This window comes from Hyla sarda, chromosome 4, assembly GCF_029499605.1.
Source record: "Hyla sarda isolate aHylSar1 chromosome 4, aHylSar1.hap1, whole genome shotgun sequence".
NCBI lineage: Eukaryota > Metazoa > Chordata > Amphibia > Anura > Hylidae > Hyla > Hyla sarda.
The window spans coordinates 31,370,223-31,392,649 of NC_079192.1; the positions used below are offsets into that span (position 1 = coordinate 31,370,223).

The 22,427-nt window shown below is 38.9% G+C and overlaps 1 protein-coding gene across 5 annotated transcripts in view; it reads left to right on the plus strand.

The window, feature by feature from the left end:
* The window catches only part of MAST1 (microtubule associated serine/threonine kinase 1), a 155,736-nt gene that overhangs the window by 125,023 nt on the left and 8,286 nt on the right, over positions 1-22,427 (plus strand). For all 5 annotated transcript variants that reach the window (XM_056570348.1, XM_056570346.1, XM_056570345.1 and 2 more), the window contains 8 exons: positions 287-452; positions 773-874; positions 3,565-3,687; positions 15,624-15,733; positions 15,813-15,973; positions 18,539-18,726; positions 18,820-18,999; positions 21,121-21,350. In XM_056570348.1, coding sequence (XP_056426323.1) covers positions 287-452; positions 773-874; positions 3,565-3,687; positions 15,624-15,733; positions 15,813-15,973; positions 18,539-18,726; positions 18,820-18,999; positions 21,121-21,350 — 1,260 coding nt within the window. The remainder of the gene's footprint in view (positions 1-286; positions 453-772; positions 875-3,564; positions 3,688-15,623; positions 15,734-15,812; positions 15,974-18,538; positions 18,727-18,819; positions 19,000-21,120; positions 21,351-22,427) is intronic.

Consider the following 22,427-nt stretch of genomic DNA (forward strand, 5'->3'; position numbering starts at 1 on the left):
CCTCCTGTCTATATCACCCTGTGGTGGGAGGAGCAGACTTCACATCACATAGCTCCTCCCTCCTGGCTATATCACCCTGTGGTGGGCGGAGCAGCCTTCACATCACATAGCTCCTCCCTCCTGTCTATATCACCCTGTGGTGGGAGGAGCAGACTTCACATCACATAGCTCCTCCCTCCTGTCTATATCACCCTGTGGTGGGCGGAGCAGACTTCACATCACATAGCTCTCTCTTTTCTGGGCCATCTCATGCTGAAAGTATCGCTCATTTTTGTAACTCTTCCAGGTGTGCGGGACCCCAGAGTACATAGCACCAGAGGTAATTCTGCGTCAGGGTTACGGAAAACCTGTGGACTGGTGGGCAATGGGCATTATCTTGTATGAGTTCCTCGTGGGCTGTGTCCCGTTCTTTGGCGACACCCCTGAAGAGCTGTTTGGTCAGGTGATTAGTGGTGAGTATATTAAGTATATGGATTTCCCCCACTTATTCACCGCTAATTAGTACATGTAAATACCGAGTCATTCAGATGTTGCAAAACTACAATTCCCAGCATTTCCGGACAGCCAACGGCTGTCCGGACATGCTGGGAGTTGTAGTTTTTACAGCATCTGGAGGGCCACAGTTTGGAGACCACTGGTCTATATCATATATCTATAGGTTTGGTATTGGCTCTTTAATGACATCACTGGATTTATTACCAAAGGGCGTAACTTTTCCGTCTATAAATTGTACCGCCATCACCATTACTTGTTTGTACTCCCTCCCTTATAGATGACATTGTCTGGCCAGAGGGCGAGGAAGCCTTACCGACAGACGCCCAGAACCTCATCTCCAGCCTCCTACAGACGGACCCCTTACTCAGACTGGGCACAGGTGAGACCCCCTGATTATTCCACGCCGCATTATCCGCCAATGTCAGCACATTCTAAGCGCGGCGAAATGTCGAGTCTGCAAGCCGAGAATTATGGAAGTGCCTGGCCAGCACCTACTACAGTGCGATCCGCATAATCCTGCATCAATGGAGCAGAACAGATGCTGGATTAGGAAACATTCCAGATTACTGGGCAGGCGTGGATAAGTATGTAAAGATTACTCTTCATGGTAAATGAGTGCGCGGCCCAGAGGGGGCGGACGGGTATCTGCGCGCCGCCAGACGGCTCTATATAATAGACCATTAGTGAAGTCTCCTATATCAGGACATGGAATGGTAGATATTTCTGGACACCTAATCTCTCTTGAGACGCTGGGGGGGAGGTAAATCTTTAGGGAATTAAATTAATTATATTAACTTGTTTTCTCCTTCCTGTATTTACATCATCTGAGACATGATGACATATATGCAGTGTGCGAGCCGTGCGGGGTTGTGTTAATGTTCATATTGTACACTTCACTATCTATCTCATATCTATCTATCCATCTAAACAAAGAATAAGTTGGCCAGCACTATTGATTCCAAACTATCACACTGCTAGCACAAAGAGATAGATAAAATATGAGTATATAGATACAACATGAGAAGCTATACAGCTATGTAAGCCAGTATATATGTATTCATAGTGTAGGGTCTGTCCCAATGAGGTCACCTTACCGTGGTGGGACGGTTCAAGCTATTTGGCTGCCAAATTGCAAGCTAAGTATCTCACTATTTCATTACTGCACCATAGCTGAATAGCTTCTCATGTTGTATCTATATACTCATGTTTTATCTATATCTTTGTGCTAGCAGTGTGCTACTGTATTCTCCTGTTGCTATCTATCTCATATCTATCTATCTATCTATCTATCTCATATCTATCTATCTATCTATCCATCTATCTCATATCTATCTTATCTATCTATCTATCTCATATCTATCTAATTTCTATCTCATATCTATCTATCTATCTATCTATCTATCTATCTATCTATCTATCTCATGTCTATCTATCTCTATCTATCTATCTATCTCATATCTATCTATCTATCCATCTATCTCATATCTATCTTATCTATCTATCTATCTATCTCATATCTATCTAATTTCTATCTCATATCTATCTATCTCATGTCTATCTATCTCTATCTATCTATCTATCTCATATCTATCTATCTCATATCTATCTATCTATCTATCTATCTATCTATCTATCTCATATCTATCTATCTCATATCTATCTATCTCATATCTATCTATCTTATATCTATCTATCTCATATCTATCTATCTCATATCTATCTAACTATCCATCTATCTCATATCTATCTTATCTATCTATCTATCTATCTCATATCTATCTAATTTCTATCTCATATCTATCTATCTCATGTCTATCTATCTCTATCTATCTCATATCTATCTATCTATCTATCTATCTCATATCTATCTATCTATCTATCTATCTATCTCATATCTATCTATCTCATATCTATCTATCTCATATCTATCTATCTTATATCTATCTATCTCATATCTATCTATCTATCTATCTATCTATCTTATATCTATCTATCCCTTATTTATGTCATACAGTCATGGCCATAAATGTTGGCACCCCTGAAATTTTTCAAGAAAATGAAGTATTTCTCACAGAAAAGGATCTCGAAACGCAAACCCAGCTTTCTAACACTGGGCTGTACAGTGTGACCCAAAACCCATTGTACACATTCAAGGCACCCAGTAGCTAGAGGCAGCAAAAAAAACCCAAAACACCATTGACCTCCACCATATTTCACTGAAGGTACTGTGTTCTTTTCTTTGTAGGCCTCATTCTGTTTTAGGTAAACAGTAGAATGATGAGCTTTACCAAAAAGCTCTATCTTGGTCTCCTCTGTCCACAAGACTTTTTCCAAGTATTTTGGCATACTCAAGTACATTTTTTGGCAAAAAGTAGTCTTTTTTATGTCTCTGTGTCAGCAGTGGGGTCCTCCTGGGTCTCCTGCCATAGCATTTAACTTCATTTAAATGTCGACGGATAGACTTTGGAACTTGTTTGGGGCTGCTTATCCACCATCCGGACTATCCTGCTTTGACACCTTTCATCAGTTTTTCTCTTCCGTCCACGCCCAGGGAGATTAGTTACAGTGCCATGGGTTGCAAACTTCTTGATAATGTTTTGCACTGTGGACAAAGGCAAATCTAGATCTCTGGAGATGGACTCGTAACCTTGAGATTGTTGATATTTTTCCACAATTTTGGTTCTCTTCTCCTCTTCTGTTGTCCATGCTTAGTGTGGCACACACAGACATACAGTGCAAAGACTAAGTGAACTTCTCTCCTTTTTATCTGCTTTCAGGTGTGATTTTTATATTGCCCACACCTGTTACACAGAAAGGGAATAAACATGTGTATAGCAAAACACGTGTTACTGCAATCCTTTTCTGTGAGAAATACTTCATTTTCTAGAAAAAGTTCAGGGGTGCCAACATTTATGGCCATGACTGTATCTATCTAGCTATCAATCATCTATCTATCAAGGTAAAAAAAATAAAAATCCTTCTATCAATATAATAACAATTAAATATCCCAGTATAATACATATTGTGCACTGCTCATTTAAATGCTGATTTCCCTCTTATACCCACTAGGGGGAGCTATTGAGGTGAAGGGCCATAACTTTTTCACAGACTTGGACTGGAACGGCTTGCTGAGGCAGAAGGCAGAATTTATTCCTCATCTGGAGGCTGAAGATGACACCAGCTACTTTGATAGTGAGTATAATCGTTGTGACATAATTTATACATTTAATGTCTCCCACATTGCCAGCGGTGGTGACCGGACAGGCTGGGAACGAGCATGAGTAAGTCTCGGTACTAGAGGCTTTATAGAGTTTGCTTGAGATACATGAATACACTTTGTCTTATTACTGGTTTACCAGCACAATGTAGCGGGTCTCTAGAGCAGTGATCCTCTACCTGTGGCTGTTGGGAAATTATAATTCCCAAGATCCTTAGGCAATACTGGGAGCATGGAGGATTTTTGTCTACACAGGTGATGGTGCATTTTGGTGTCCCAGGGCACCTGAGCATCACCACTCACCAGGGGCGCACGCTGCATTTCCACACACGTTTGGGTTTAGAAACATAAAATAATAACCCTACACCAGGACAACATATTACTACTGCAGTGACCAATGCCATCATATTGTAAATAAATAAAACCACTAAACAAAGACCAATATCACCACTATTCAAGGAAAAAATAATTGCACCACACCATGACCACTACCATTACCACCATATAGTGACGGGATAATACTGCCATACTGATAATGACTAACACCACTATACACAGACAAATATTACCAATAACCCCACTATACACAGACAAATATTACCAATAACACCACTATACACAGACAAATATTACCAATAACACCACTATACACAGACAAATATTACCAATAACCCCACTATACACAGACAAATATTATCAATAACACCACTATACACAGACAAATATTACCAATAACACCACTATACACAGACAAATATTACCAATAACACCACTATACACAGACAAATATTACCAATAACACCACTATACACAGACAAATATTATCAATAACCCCACTATACACAGACAAATATTACCAATAACCCCACTATACACAGACAAATATTACCAATAACCCAACTATACACAGACAAATATTACCAATAACACCACTATACAAGGGACAAATATTACCAATAACCCCACTATACACAGACAAATATTACCAATAACCCAACTATACACAGACAAATATTACCAATAACACCACTATACACAGACAAATATTACCAATAACACCACTATACACAGACAAATATTACCAATAACACCACTATACACAGACAAATATTACCAATAACACCACTATACACAGACAAATATTACCAATAACCCAACTATACACAGACAAATATTACCAATAACCCCACTATACAAGGGACAAATATTACCAATAACACCACTATACACAGACAAATATTACCAATAACACCACTATACACAGACAAATATTACCAATAACCCAACTATACACAGACAAATATTACCAATAACCCCACTATACAAAGACAAATATTACCAATAACACCACTATACACAGACAAATATTATCAATAACCCCACTATACACAGACAAATATTACCAATAACCCAACTATACACAGTCAAATATTACCAATAACCCAACTATACACAGACAAATATTACCAATAACCCAACTATACACAGACAAATATTACCAATAACCCCACTATACACAGACAAATATTATCAATAACCCCACTATACACAGACAAATATTACCAATAACCCAACTATACACAGACAAATATTACCAATAACCCAACTATACACAGACAAATATTACCAATAACACCATTATACACAGACAAATATTACCAATAACACCACTATACACCTACAAATATTACCAATAACCCCACTATACACAGGCAAATATTACCAATAACACCACTATACACAGACAAATATTACCAATAACACCACTATACACAGACAAATATTACCAATAACCCCACTATACACAGACAAATATTACCAATAACCCAACTATACACAGACAAATATTACCAATAACCCCACTATACACAGACAAATATTACCAATAACCCCACTATACACAGACAAATATTACCAATAACACCACTATACACAGACAAATATTACCAATAACCCAACTATACACAGACAAATATTACCAATAACACCACTATACAAGGGACAAATATTACCAATAACCCCACTATACACAGACAAATATTACCAATAACACCACTATACACAGACAAATATTATCAATAACCCCACTATACACAGACAAATATTACCAATAACCCAACTATACACAGACAAATATTACCAATAACCCCACTATACACAGACAAATATTACCAATAACACCACTATACACAGACAAATATTACCAATAACACCACTATACACAGACAAATATTACCAATAACCCAACTATACACAGACAAATATTACCAATAACACCACTATACAAGGGACAAATATTACCAATAACCCCACTATACACAGACAAATATTACCAATAACACCACTATACACAGACAAATATTACCAATAACACCACTATACACAGACAAATATTACCAATAACACCACTATACACAGACAAATATTACCAATAACCCCACTATACACAGACAAATATTACCAATAACACCACTATACACAGACAAATATTACCAATAACACCACTATACACAGACAAATATTACCAATAACACCACTATACACAGACAAATATTACCAATAACACCACTATACACAGACAAATATTACCAATAACCCCACTATACACAGACAAATATTACCAATAACCCCACTATACACAGACAAATATTACCAATAACACCACTATACACAGACAAATATTATCAATAACACCACTATACACAGACAAATATTACCAATAACCCCACTATACACAGACAAATATTATCAATAACCCCACTATACACAGACAAATATTACCAATAACCCAACTATACACAGACAAATATTATCAATAACCCCACTATACACAGACAAATATTACCAATAACCCAACTATACACAGACAAATATTACCAATAACCCCACTATACAAGGGACAAATATTACCAATAACCCCACTATACACAGACAAATATTATCAATAACCCCACTATACACAGACAAATATTATCAATAACCCCACTATACACAGACAAATATTATCAATAACCCCACTATACACAGACAAATATTACCAATAACCCAACTATACACAGACAAATATTACCAATAACCCCACTATACAAGGGACAAATATTACCAATAACACCACTATACACAGACAAATATTACCAATAACACCACTATACACAGACAAATATTACCAATAACCCAACTATACACAGACAAATATTACCAATAACCCCACTATACAAAGACAAATATTACCAATAACACCACTATACACAGACAAATATTATCAATAACCCCACTATACACAGACAAATATTACCAATAACCCAACTATACACAGACAAATATTACCAATAACCCAACTATACACAGACAAATATTACCAATAACCCAACTATACACAGACAAATATTACCAATAACCCCACTATACACAGACAAATATTATCAATAACCCCACTATACACAGACAAATATTACCAATAACCCAACTATACACAGACAAATATTACCAATAACCCAACTATACACAGACAAATATTACCAATAACACCATTATACACAGACAAATATTACCAATAACACCACTATACACCTACAAATATTACCAATAACCCCACTATACACAGACAAATATTACCAATAACACCACTATACACAGACAAATATTACCAATAACACCACTATACACAGACAAATATTACCAATAACCCCACTATACACAGACAAATATTACCAATAACCCAACTATACACAGACAAATATTACCAATAACCCCACTATACACAGACAAATATTACCAATAACACCACTATACACAGACAAATATTACCAATAACACCACTATACACAGACAAATATTACCAATAACCCAACTATACACAGACAAATATTACCAATAACACCACTATACAAGGGACAAATATTACCAATAACCCCACTATACACAGACAAATATTACCAATAACACCACTATACACAGACAAATATTACCAATAACACCACTATACACAGACAAATATTACCAATAACACCACTATACACAGACAAATATTACCAATAACCCCACTATACACAGACAAATATTACCAATAACACCACTATACACAGACAAATATTACCAATAACCCAACTATACACAGACAAATATTACCAATAACACCACTATACACAGACAAATATTATCAATAACCCCACTATACACAGACAAATATTACCAATAACCCAACTATACACAGTCAAATATTACCAATAACCCAACTATACACAGACAAATATTACCAATAACCCAACTATACACAGACAAATATTACCAATAACCCCACTATACACAGACAAATATTATCAATAACCCCACTATACACAGACAAATATTACCAATAACCCAACTATACACAGACAAATATTACCAATAACCCAACTATACACAGACAAATATTACCAATAACACCATTATACACAGACAAATATTACCAATAACACCACTATACACCTACAAATATTACCAATAACCCCACTATACACAGACAAATATTACCAATAACACCACTATACACAGACAAATATTACCAATAACACCACTATACACAGACAAATATTACCAATAACCCCACTATACACAGACAAATATTACCAATAACCCAACTATACACAGACAAATATTACCAATAACCCCACTATACACAGACAAATATTACCAATAACCCCACTATACACAGACAAATATTACCAATAACACCACTATACACAGACAAATATTACCAATAACCCAACTATACACAGACAAATATTACCAATAACACCACTATACAAGGGACAAATATTACCAATAACCCCACTATACACAGACAAATATTACCAATAACACCACTATACACAGACAAATATTACCAATAACACCACTATACACAGACAAATATTACCAATAACCCCACTATACACAGACAAATATTACCAATAACACCACTATACACAGACAAATATTACCAATAACACCACTATACACAGACAAATATTACCAATAACACCACTATACACAGACAAATATTACCAATAACACCACTATACACAGACAAATATTACCAATAACCCCACTATACACAGACAAATATTACCAATAACCCCACTATACACAGACAAATATTACCAATAACACCACTATACACAGACAAATATTATCAATAACACCACTATACACAGACAAATATTACCAATAACCCCACTATACACAGACAAATATTATCAATAACCCCACTATACACAGACAAATATTACCAATAACCCAACTATACACAGACAAATATTATCAATAACCCCACTATACACAGACAAATATTATCAATAACCCCACTATACACAGACAAATATTACCAATAACCCAACTATACACAGACAAATATTACCAATAACCCCACTATACAAGGGACAAATATTACCAATAACCCCACTATACACAGACAAATATTATCAATAACCCCACTATACACAGACAAATATTATCAATAACCCCACTATACACAGACAAATATTATCAATAACCCCACTATACACAGACAAATATTACCAATAACACCACTATACACAGACAAATATTACCAATAACACCACTATACACAGACAAATATTACCAATAACCCAACTATACACAGACAAATATTACCAATAACCCCACTATACAAGGGACAAATATTACCAATAACACCACTATACACAGACAAATATTACCAATAACACCACTATACACAGACAAATATTACCAATAACCCAACTATACACAGACAAATATTACCAATAACCCCACTATACAAAGACAAATATTACCAATAACACCACTATACACAGACAAATATTATCAATAACCCCACTATACACAGACAAATATTACCAATAACCCAACTATACACAGACAAATATTACCAATAACCCAACTATACACAGACAAATATTACCAATAACCCAACTATACACAGACAAATATTACCAATAACCCCACTATACACAGACAAATATTATCAATAACCCCACTATACACAGACAAATATTACCAATAACCCAACTATACACAGACAAATATTACCAATAACCCAACTATACACAGACAAATATTACCAATAACACCACTATACACAGACAAATATTACCAATAACACCACTATACACAGACAAATATTACCAATAACACCACTATACACCTACAAATATTACCAATAACCCCACTATACACAGACAAATATTACCAATAACCCAACTATACACAGACAAATATTACCAATAACCCCACTATACACAGACAAATAATACCAATAACCCCACTATACACAGACAAATATTACCAATAACCCAACTATACACAGACAAATATTACCAATAACCCCACTATACACAGACAAATATTACCAATAACCCAACTATACACAGACAAATATTACCAATAACCCAACTATACACAGACAAATATTACCAATAACACCACTATACACAGACAAATATTACCAATAACCCCACTATACACAGACAAATATTACCAATAACCCCACTATACACAGACAAATATTACCAATAACCCCACTATACACAGACAAATATTACCAATAACCCAACTATACACAGACAAATATTACCAATAACCCCACTATACACAGACAAATATTACCAATAACACCACTATACACAGACAAATATTACCAATAACCCAACTATACACAGACAAATATTACCAATAACACCACTATACAAGGGACAAATATTACCAATAACCCCACTATACACAGACAAATATTACCAATAACACCACTATACACAGACAAATATTACCAATAACACCACTATACACAGACAAATATTACCAATAACCCCACTATACACAGACAAATATTACCAATAACACCACTATACACAGACAAATATTACCAATAACACCACTATACACAGACAAATATTACCAATAACACCACTATACACAGACAAATATTACCAATAACACCACTATACACAGACAAATATTACCAATAACCCCACTATACACAGACAAATATTACCAATAACCCCACTATACACAGACAAATATTACCAATAACACCACTATACACAGACAAATATTATCAATAACACCACTATACACAGACAAATATTACCAATAACCCCACTATACACAGACAAATATTATCAATAACCCCACTATACACAGACAAATATTACCAATAACCCAACTATACACAGACAAATATTATCAATAACCCCACTATACACAGACAAATATTATCAATAACCCCACTATACACAGACAAATATTACCAATAACCCAACTATACACAGACAAATATTACCAATAACCCCACTATACAAGGGACAAATATTACCAATAACCCCACTATACACAGACAAATATTATCAATAACCCCACTATACACAGACAAATATTATCAATAACCCCACTATACACAGACAAATATTATCAATAACCCCACTATACACAGACAAATATTACCAATAACCCAACTATACACAGACAAATATTACCAATAACCCCACTATACAAGGGACAAATATTACCAATAACACCACTATACACAGACAAATATTACCAATAACCCAACTATACACAGACAAATATTACCAATAACCCCACTATACAAAGACAAATATTACCAATAACACCACTATACACAGACAAATATTATCAATAACCCCACTATACACAGACAAATATTACCAATAACCCAACTATACACAGACAAATATTACCAATAACCCAACTATACACAGACAAATATTACCAATAACCCAACTATACACAGACAAATATTACCAATAACCCCACTATACACAGACAAATATTACCAATAACCCAACTATACACAGACAAATATTACCAATAACCCAACTATACACAGACAAATATTACCAATAACACCACTATACACAGACAAATATTACCAATAACACCACTATACACAGACAAATATTACCAATAACACCACTATACACAGACAAATATTACCAATAACACCACTATACACAGACAAATATTACCAATAACACCACTATACACCTACAAATATTACCAATAACCCCACTATACACAGACAAATATTACCAATAACACCACTATACACCTACAAATATTACCAATAACCCCACTATACACAGACAAATATTACCAATAACACCACTATACACAGACAAATATTACCAATAACACCACTATACGCAGACAAATATTACCAATAACCCCACTATACACAGACAAATATTACCAATAACCCAACTATACACAGACAAATATTACCAATAACCCCACTATACACAGACAAATATTACCAATAACACCACTATACACAGACAAATATTATCAATAACCCCACTATACACAGACAAATATTACCAATAACCCCACTATACACAGACAAATATTACCAATAACCCAACTATACACAGACAAATATTACCAATAACACCACTATACACCTACAAATATTACCAATAACCCCACTATACACAGACAAATATTACCAATAACACCACTATACACAGACAAATATTACCAATAACACCACTATACACAGACAAATATTACCAATAACCCCACTATACACAGACAAATATTACCAATAACCCAACTATACACAGACAAATATTACCAATAACCCCACTATACACAGACAAATATTACCAATAACACCACTATACACAGACAAATATTACCAATAACCCCACTATACACAGACAAATATTACCAATAACCCAACTATACACAGACAAATATTACCAATAACACCACTATACAAGGGACAAATATTACCAATAACCCCACTATACACAGACAAATATTACCAATAACACCACTATACACAGACAAATATTACCAATAACACCACTATACACAGACAAATATTACCAATAACACCACTATACACAGACAAATATTACCAATAACACCACTATACACAGACAAATATTACCAATAACACCACTATACACAGACAAATATTACCAATAACACCACTATACACAGACAAATATTATCAATAACCCCACTATACACAGACAAATATTATCAATAACCCAACTATACACAGACAAATATTACCAATAACCCCACTATACACAGACAAATATTACCAATAACACCACTATACACAGACAAATATTACCAATAACCCAACTATACACAGACAAATATTACCAATAACCCAACTATACACAGACAAATATTACCAATAACCCCACTATACACAGACAAATATTACCAATAACACCACTATACACAGACAAATATTATCAATAACCCCACTATACACAGACAAATATTACCAATAACCCCACTATACACAGACAAATATTACCAATAACCCAACTATACACAGACAAATATTACCAATAACCCCACTATACACAGACAAATATTACCAATAACACCACTATACACAGACAAATATTACCAATAACACCACTATACACAGACAAATATTACCAATAACCCAACTATACACAGACAAATATTACCAATAACACCACTATACAAGGGACAAATATTACCAATAACCCCACTATACACAGACAAATATTACCAATAACACCACTATACACAGACAAATATTACCAATAACACCACTATACACAGACAAATATTACCAATAACACCACTATACACAGACAAATATTACCAATAACACCACTATACACAGACAAATATTACCAATAACACCACTATACACAGACAAATATTACCAATAACCCCATTATACACAGACAAATATTACCAATAACACCACTATACACAGACAAATATTACCAATAACCCCACTATACACAGACAAATATTACCAATAACCCAACTATACACAGACAAATATTACCAATAACACCACTATACACAGACAAATATTATCAATAACACCACTATACACAGACAAATATTACCAATAACACCATTATACAAGGGACAAATAATTGCATCACACCACGACTGCTACCATTACCACCATATAGTGACGGGATAATACTCCCATACTGATAATGACTAACCCCACTATACATAGACCAGAATCACCAATAAGCACCACTATACAAGGGACAAATAATCTCACCATACCATGACCACTACCATTACTGCTACATAGTGACAGAATAATACCACCATACTCATACTGAATAAAACCACTATATACAAACTAATGTCCCCAATATAGTGACCATATAGTGGTGACCCCAGTTGTACACAAGCGCTGAAAACTATATAAGTGGTAGATAGTGTTGGTAGTGCGGTGGCCCAGTAGGGGAGGTGTTACCTCGTGCTCCTGCTGTCCTGTCAGGCAGCCTCCTTCAGTGTCCCCAAGGCCCCCTGCACTTGTGTCCCCATTGTAAATATGTTTTACCATGTAAAGTGTTATAAAATGTATTGTTGCTTTAAGAGTTATACCATGTGATATGTCATGTGATTGTTACCCAGGAGGTACCAGTGACCAGGTGATCCCAAGAGTGACCTATGGGCTCCCTGCTAGTCTCCCCCATATAAGCCCTGGGTGGAGCTTCTCTCTCTTAGCTCTTGCTTCCTGCTGAGGTCCAGTGCAGTCCCGTCCTGCAGCCGCCATCAAGTCAAGTAAGATAAAGTCACAGCTTTATGAGTCAAGTCAGTCCCTGTCATCTGTCAAGTCAGCGTGGTCTGCATTCAATTGTCCAGTCCCACTACAAGTCCCAGCAAGCCCTTAAGGTCTCTGCGTCACTGGTCACCTCCTTGGGCCCTGGCTGCACTGTATAGACTTGACCATCTGTCTACCCTCAGTAAAGCTACCGTTGTCTGTAACTTGGCATCAGAGTCTTTATTGCCCCTGTGCCTAGCCCAGGATCCAGCGGTATACCTTCTGGTGGTTTTAGGTTAAACCACGCCCTGGCGTCACAAATACAAGGGGTTAATGCCATCTGCCCCAAGGGTAACAACATCTGCCCTGCACCAGACACCCTGCCACCACAGTAGGTATAGTGCAGGTAGGTAGATAGTGCGGGTAGATAATGTCCTTAGGTAAGTAGATAGCGCTAGTAGGTAGTGGCAGTAGGTAGCTAGAGAAAGTAGATAATGTCATTAGGCAGCTAGTGCTGGTAGGTAGATAGTAAAGGATGGTAGGTAGATAGAGCAGGTAGATGTGCAGGCAAGTAGGTAAATAGTGAAGGTAGGTAGGTGTGCAGGCAGGTAGGTAGATAGGTGTGCAGGGAGGAAGGTAGGTAGATAGGTGTACAGGCAGGTAGTAAGATATGTGTGCATGCAGGTAGGTAGAAAGGTGAACAGGCAGGTAGGTAGATAGGTGTGCAGGGAGGAAGGTAGGAAGATAGGTGTACAGGCAGGCAGTTAGGAGTGCAGGTAAGTAGATAGGTCTTCGGGCAGATAGATAGACCATGACACTGTGTAAGCAGGCAGGCATATAGGTAATCCGATATACCCCCCCCCCCCCCCCCTCTAAGAAAATAAAAATCCCCCTCACTTTATCTATGCTCCGACACTGACACCAGGGACCTCTTGTTCAGGCACAGGACTTGTCCTCTGCGGAGCTCTTCTTCCCCTGTACATGATGACGTCATCACATTGCACGCGGCGTGCTAGATAATCAGAGCGCCTCCCGGGTACAGTAGAGGATTTATGTTCCCCTCCCCTATACAGTGCCAAGTGCCTCTGATCTGGATCCCCTGCCAGTGCCTGGGGATTTGGATTTTTCCGCCCCCCACCGCCAGCGCCCTAAAGTTGCCTTTGCAGCCTTGGGCTAGAGCCGGCCCTGCTGGGGGTTATGGTTCCACATCAGCTGGGGACGAGGTTGAATAGATTAAAGTTATAGGTTGAAGTTCAATGCTTTGTAGACAATATTCAAAATAACAACTCTAGAAACTTTCTCTAGTGCCATCTAGGGGTGACTACCCTGTAAGACACCTATATTTTTTCTTTGCAGCTCGGTCAGATCGCTATCAGCATATAAACTCCTATGACGAAGATGATACGAACGACGAAGACTCTGTGGAGATCAGGCAGTTCTCATCTTGTACGCCAAGATTCAGTAAAGTAAGTGCCCCCCATAGGAATACTGTAATGGTGTCCCCCCCCCCGGGATCCTCACTCTCTTCATTGCTTTCCTCTATAGGTTTACAGTAGTATGGAGCAGCTGTCCCAGCTCGAGCAGAAACCCTCCACCCCTGTCCAAGACTCCACCAAACAAGAACGGTCCGAGAGGACCAGCAAGAGAGAGACCCTTGGGGGGGTCACCCTGAGAGATCGCTGCTGGAGGACCGTGTCTCCTGAAATGTAAGTGGGTGGGTCCAAAACTACAACTCCCAGCATGCCCAGACAGCCTTTAGCTGTAATGCACTCCATGACAGGAGAATGGAATGCCTGATTCCGCAACTTCATCTATAATTATTAATAATATTTCTGCTTTCTGTCAGTGAATGGAAACATTTATAATCTGTACTGGTATTTCCAGAGTCTATCACACCACGTTTTTGCCATATTGCTTTCAATCAGTTTTTCTAAAGAAAACCGTATGGCAAAAAAAAAACGATGGAAACGTATGGGAAAAAGTAAACCGTATACTGTTTTTAAAAGTGCACACAGTTACATCAGTTTTTATTTAAAAAAAAAAAAAACATACATTTTTGAAAATTTTATTTAACCTCTTAAGGACGCAGGGCATACCTGTACTCCCTGTGCCCGGTCCCGGCGGCTAATGAAAGCCGGGACCCTGGGCTCATAGCATGCGGCACCGATCGCAGTGCCGCACACTATTAACCCTTTAGACGCGGCATTCAAAGTTGATCGCTGCATCTAAAATGAAAGCTCCCTGGCAGCTCAGTCGGGCTGATCGGGACCATCGCGATGGGTGAAATCGCAATGTCCGATCAGCTAGAACGCAAGCGGAGTGTCAATAAAACTAAACATATGTGGTATCGCCACGTGCGGAAATGTCCGAACTATAAAAATATATAATTAATTAAACCGCACGGTCAATGGTGTGCGCGCCCAAAAAATTCCAAAATCCAGTTACCTGCATGTAGTTATAATGTTTTTTAGAAGTAATACAAAATCAAACCTATATAAGTAGGGGATCATTTTAACCGTATTGACCTACAGAATAAATATCAGGTGTCATTTTTACATAAAAATGCACTGTGTAGAAACGGAAGCCCCCATTTTTTCTTCAATTTTGGACAATGAATTTTTTTCCCGCTTCTCCGTGGATATTTTGGTAAAATGACTAATGTCACTGCAAAGTAGAATTGGTGGAGCAAAAAATAAGCCGTAATATCGAATTTTAGGTGCAAAATTGAATGCGTTATGATTTTTAGAAGGTGATGAGGAAAAAAAGAAAATGCAAAAACGGAAAAACCCTGAGTCCTTAAAGGGGTACTCCGCCCCTAGCATCTTATCCCCTATCCAAAGGATAGGGGATAAGATGTCAGATCGCCGGGGTCCCGCTGCTGGGGACCCCGGGGATCACTGCTGCAGCACCCCGCCATCATTACTGTGCAGAGCGATCTGCGATACAGAGGCCGGAGCATCGTTACGTCATGGCTCCGCCCCTCGTGATTTCACGGCCCACCCCCGTCAATACAAGTCTATGGGAAGGGGGCGTGGCGGTCGTCACGCCCCTGCCATAGACTTGCATTAAGGGGACGGGCCGTGATGTCATGAGGGGCGGAGCCATGATGTCACGCTGCTCCGGCCCCTGTATCGCCCGTCATTACGCACAGAGTGATCTCGCTCTGCACAGTAATGATGGCGGGGTGCTGCAGCAGCGATCCCCGGGGTCCCCAGCAGCGGGACCGCGGCGATCTAACATCTTATCCCCTATCCTTTGGATAGGGGATAAGATGCCAGGGGCGGAGTACCCCTTTAAGGGGTTAAAATAAATAAATTTTTTCAACATTTTAACTTTAGGATGCAAATGCGCATGTGCAAAGTAAAAACTGTATACGGTTTCCCGGATGGAACCGTAAACATGTGCATTACCAATAAAGTCCAAGTAAAAAAAAAAAACGTATGCAGTTGCAATACGGTTTTTAACCCAGAGACAAAACCGCGGGGTTTTAAGTACGGGGAAAAAAACGTATTGCAAGCAAACCGTACGCAACCGGATGCATACGGTTTTCAATTGTTTGTCTATGTATACTGTTTTCAATACGGTTCCACACGTTTTCTATAATGAAAACGTATACGGGAACCGTATTTTAAAAATGTGGTGTGAACCCGCCCTAACACTGTTTGCAGCGCAATTGTTTCTGACTAAACTTGACCCATCCCATTATAAGCTAGAGCAGCGTTTTCCAAACAGTGTGTCTCCAGCTGTTGCAAAACTACAACTCCCAGCATGCCTGGACAGGTTTCGGGCACCAGGGCCCCAGTGTGACTTTTACCTCTACCCCCTAGAGCGGTGTTTCCCAACCAGGGTGCCTCCAGCTGTTGCAAAACTACAACTCCCAGCATGCCCAGACAGCCTTCGGGCACCAGGCCCCTGGTGTGACTGCTACCTCTAGCCACCTAGAGTGGTGTTTCCCAACCAGCGCGCCTCCAGCTATTGCAAAACTACAACTCCCAGCATGCCCAGACAGCCTTCGGGCACCAGGGCCCCGGTGTGACTGTTACCTCTACCCCCCTAGAACAGTGTTTCCCAACCAGGGTACTTCCAGCTGTTGCAAAACTACAACTCCCAGCATGCCTGGACAGCCGAAGGCTGTCCAGGCATGCTGGGAGTTGTAGTTTTGCAACAGCTGGAGGCACCCTGGTTAGAAAACTTTTCCCTAGAGCTACGCCCCTGGCCTAACCATGCACACTGGCTTGACTCTACATACATATTGATTATCTATATTACAGGAAGCATTTCTCGGATGCTGCGGACACTGACTCCAGCCCGCCATTAGCCGCCCGGCGCCGCTTCTCTGCCTTGGTGGATACAGCTCGCTTTGTGGCTCCTCTAGAAGGAGAGGGAGAGGGCAGAGTTAAAAGTAGCAGCGGGACTCATTTTGGTCAAAGCAAAATCCCCCTGGGAGAGTTAGAAGCAGGTAAGTGATCCTCTCCCCCCCCATAAATCTGATAAAACGGAAGACATTACTAGCGATACCAGATGTAATGTCTCTGTTCTCTACCCCGTGCAGACAAGTCTTCAGAATCACAAATACAGCAGGACACAGACTCCTCCCCCCGCGCCACCAATGACCTGGTCCTGCGCAGAGCCCGTCACCAGCACCTCTCTGGGGACAGCGACCGGAGGAGAACTGGGGGAAAGGTGATCAAGTCAGCCTCCACCACCGCACTGTCCGTCATGATCCCTACAGGTGGGCGTCACCACTACCGCTGGCACCTAGTCCAGACTTCATCCTCCTGTGTTCACATGGCCAAAAATATGGAATTTAGGAATTTCCTCTGAAATTAAAATCAATGGGACTCTGCCGCAGCTGAATTTCTGAACAGAATATTTCCACAGAATTCCGCTCGGAAATTCCGCTATGTGAACTTAGCCTCCAAAGGATTTTGACTTATTTTGTGTGATGACAGGATTATACTTAGGGCCCATTCACGCCACAGAATTTCCCAGTGTAATATAGCTTAAAAAGTCTGCTGGGAAATTCCAGTGCAGCAGAATCCCATTATTTTCAATAGGATTCTGCTGCACTGTGCACACAAACGAATTTCTGCAAAGGCATGGGTTAAAGGGGTTATCCAGGAAAAAACTTTTTTTTTTATATATCAACTAGCTCCAGAAAGTTAAACAGATTTGTAAATTACTTCTATTAAAAAATCTTAGTCCTTTCAGTACTTATGAGCTGCTGAAGTTGAGTTGTTCTTTTCTGTCTAAGTGCTCTCTGATGACACGTGTCTCGGGAACCGCCCAGTTTAGAAGCAAATCCCCATAGCAACCTCTTCTTCTCTGTGCAGTTCCCGAGACAAGCAGAGATGTCAGCAGAGAGCACTGTTGCCAGACAGTAAAGAACAACTCAACTTCAGCAGCTGATAATTATTGGAAGGATTAAGATTTTTTAATAGAAGTCATTTACAAATCTGTTTAACTTTCTGGAGCCAGTTGATATATATAGCTTTTTATATTCCGTAACTGGAGCTAAGCTGATACCAGGGAACATCGCCTGAAAAGGTGTTGTAATTAGCTGAATTGCATATTCCCCTAATATATATATATATATATATATATATATATATATATATATATATATATATATGTAAAAGTTTTTTTTACAAATGCACAATAATGCGGTCCACACAATACCGTAGTCTACATTTTAAAGGAGAACTTCGGCAAGAAAACTTTTTTTTTTAATCAACTGGTGCCAGAAAGTTAAACAGATTTGTAAGTTACTTCTATTAAAAAATCTAAATCCTTCCAGTTCTTATCTGCTGCTGTTATGATCCACAGGAAGTTCTTTTCTTTTTGAATTTCCTTTCTGCCTGACCACAGTGCTCTCTGCTGACACCTCTGTCCGTTTTAGGAACTGTCCAGAGCTGGAGAAATTTTCTATGGGGATTTGCTCCTACTCTGGACAGTTCTTAAAATGGACTGAGGTGTCAGCAGTGAGCACTGTGGTCAGGCAGAAAGGAAATTCAAAAAGAAAGAACTTCCTGTGGATTATACAGCAGCTGATAAGTATTAGAAGGATTAAGATTATTAAATGGGCACTCATTAATACAAATTTTTGCTATTGCACTCCTTATGGTAAATTAAAAAGATTTCTAATATACTTTGGTAAAAAAAAAAATTACGTTTTCTATGTTTTATTTGTGCTTAAAAAAAGCTCAAGAGCACATTTTCCCCCATCTCATACACAGACTTAGAACCAAAGCCCAAACACAGGAAGTGCAGCCTGGAGTGCTGAGGGGGGGTTCAACCAACAGCATATGGCAGTTAAGTGTGAGAGGAGCTATGATTGGATGAGGCTGGACACACCCCCCTCAGCACTCCAGGCTGCACTTCCTGTGTTTGGACCTTGGTCCTAAGTCTGTGTATGAGATGGGGGAAAATGTGCTCTTGAGCTTTTTTAAGCACAAATAAAAAATAGAAAACTTCATTTTTTTTAAACAAAGTATATTAGAAATATTTTTTATTTACCATTGGGAATGCAATAGCAAAAATGAATTTTAATGAGAGGGACCATTTAAATAGAAGTAATTAACTAATCTGTTTAAGTTTCTGGCGCCAGTTTATAAAAAAAAAAAAAAAAAAAATGTTTTCCTCCGGAGTACCCCTTTAATGGGCACCATGTAATACATAATTTCTCCTGTGGAGGTGCTGTAGGGAATTAAACACTTGTCGCTGGCTTTCCCCATAGAATGCAGTTGATTATTGGTGTTTCCCAGCATAATGTGCTCCCGACGTGTTTCTTGTGCATGCTTTGTTTGCCAGTCCTTATGTTCTGTATCTTACTAGTTCTGTCCTTCCTCTACAGTGGAGCAGCACAGCAGTTCACCCCTGGTCAGTCCCATGTCTCCCCGCTCTCTCTCATCCAATCCGTCTTCACGAGACTCTTCTCCCAGCCGTGACTACACCCCGGCAGTCAGCAGTCTCCGCTCCCCCATCTCTATCCAGCGGTCAGGGAAGAAGTATGGCTTCACGCTGAGGGCCATTCGAGTGTACATGGGGGAGAGTGATGTATACAGCGTCCAGCATATAGTTTGGGTAAGTCTGTGAATCTCTGGAAATTACTTGTTGTCTTGGTTCGATCACAGGGGCGTAGCTATAGAGCAGTGTTTCCCAACCAGGGTGCCTCCAGCTGTTGCAAAACTACAACTCCCAGCATGCCCGGACAGCCGAAGGCTGTCCGGGCATGCTGGGAGTTGTAGTTTTGCAACAGCTGCAGGCACCCTGGTTGGAAAACACTGCTATAGAGGGTGCAGAGGTAGCAGTGCAACTGGGGCCCTGGTGCCTAAGGGGGCCCCAAAGCACCTCTGCCCCATGAGAGGCCAGTATTATAAATGGCATATGTGGTCCTGCGGCAGATTTAGCATCGGGGCCCAGAAGCTACTTCTCTGGTAAATCATATTGGTTGTGTACATCCTTCCTACATCACTCACTGCCTATGCTCTGGGGTTACGGGGCCCCTCTATAGAGAGGTAAATTGATAGCTGTAGGCTGTCAGCAGGGGAGAGGAGAAAGGCCAAAAGAACCAATAAGAACCCTCATTTGCAAAAAAATAAAAATAAATAAATCATATTTAAAAAAAAATATGTAAATTTTCTTTAAAGGGTCACTCTCATTAAAATTCATGTTTGCTATTGCACTCCTTATGGAAAATAAAAAATATTTCTAATATACTTTGTTTAAAAAAAATGACATTTTCTATGTTTTATTTGCGCTTAAAAAAGCTCAAGAGCACATTTTCCCCCAACTCATACACAGACTTAGGACCGAAACCAAACACAGGAAGTGCAGCCTGGAGTGCTGAGGGGGGGGTGTCCAGCCTCATCCAATCATAGCTCCTCTCACACTGAGCATATGGAAGTTAGTTGTTAGTTGGACACACCCCCCTCAGCACTCCAGGCTGCACTTCCTGTGTTTGGTTTCGGTCCTAAGTCTGTGTATAAGATGGGGGGAAATGTGCTCTTAAAAGGGTACTCCGGTGGAAAACTTTTTTTTTTTTTTTTTTTTAAATCAACTGGTGCCAGAAAGTTAAACAGATTTGTAAATTACTTCTATTAATAAATCTTAATCCTTCTAGTACTTATTAGCTGCTGAATACTACTGAGGAACTTATTT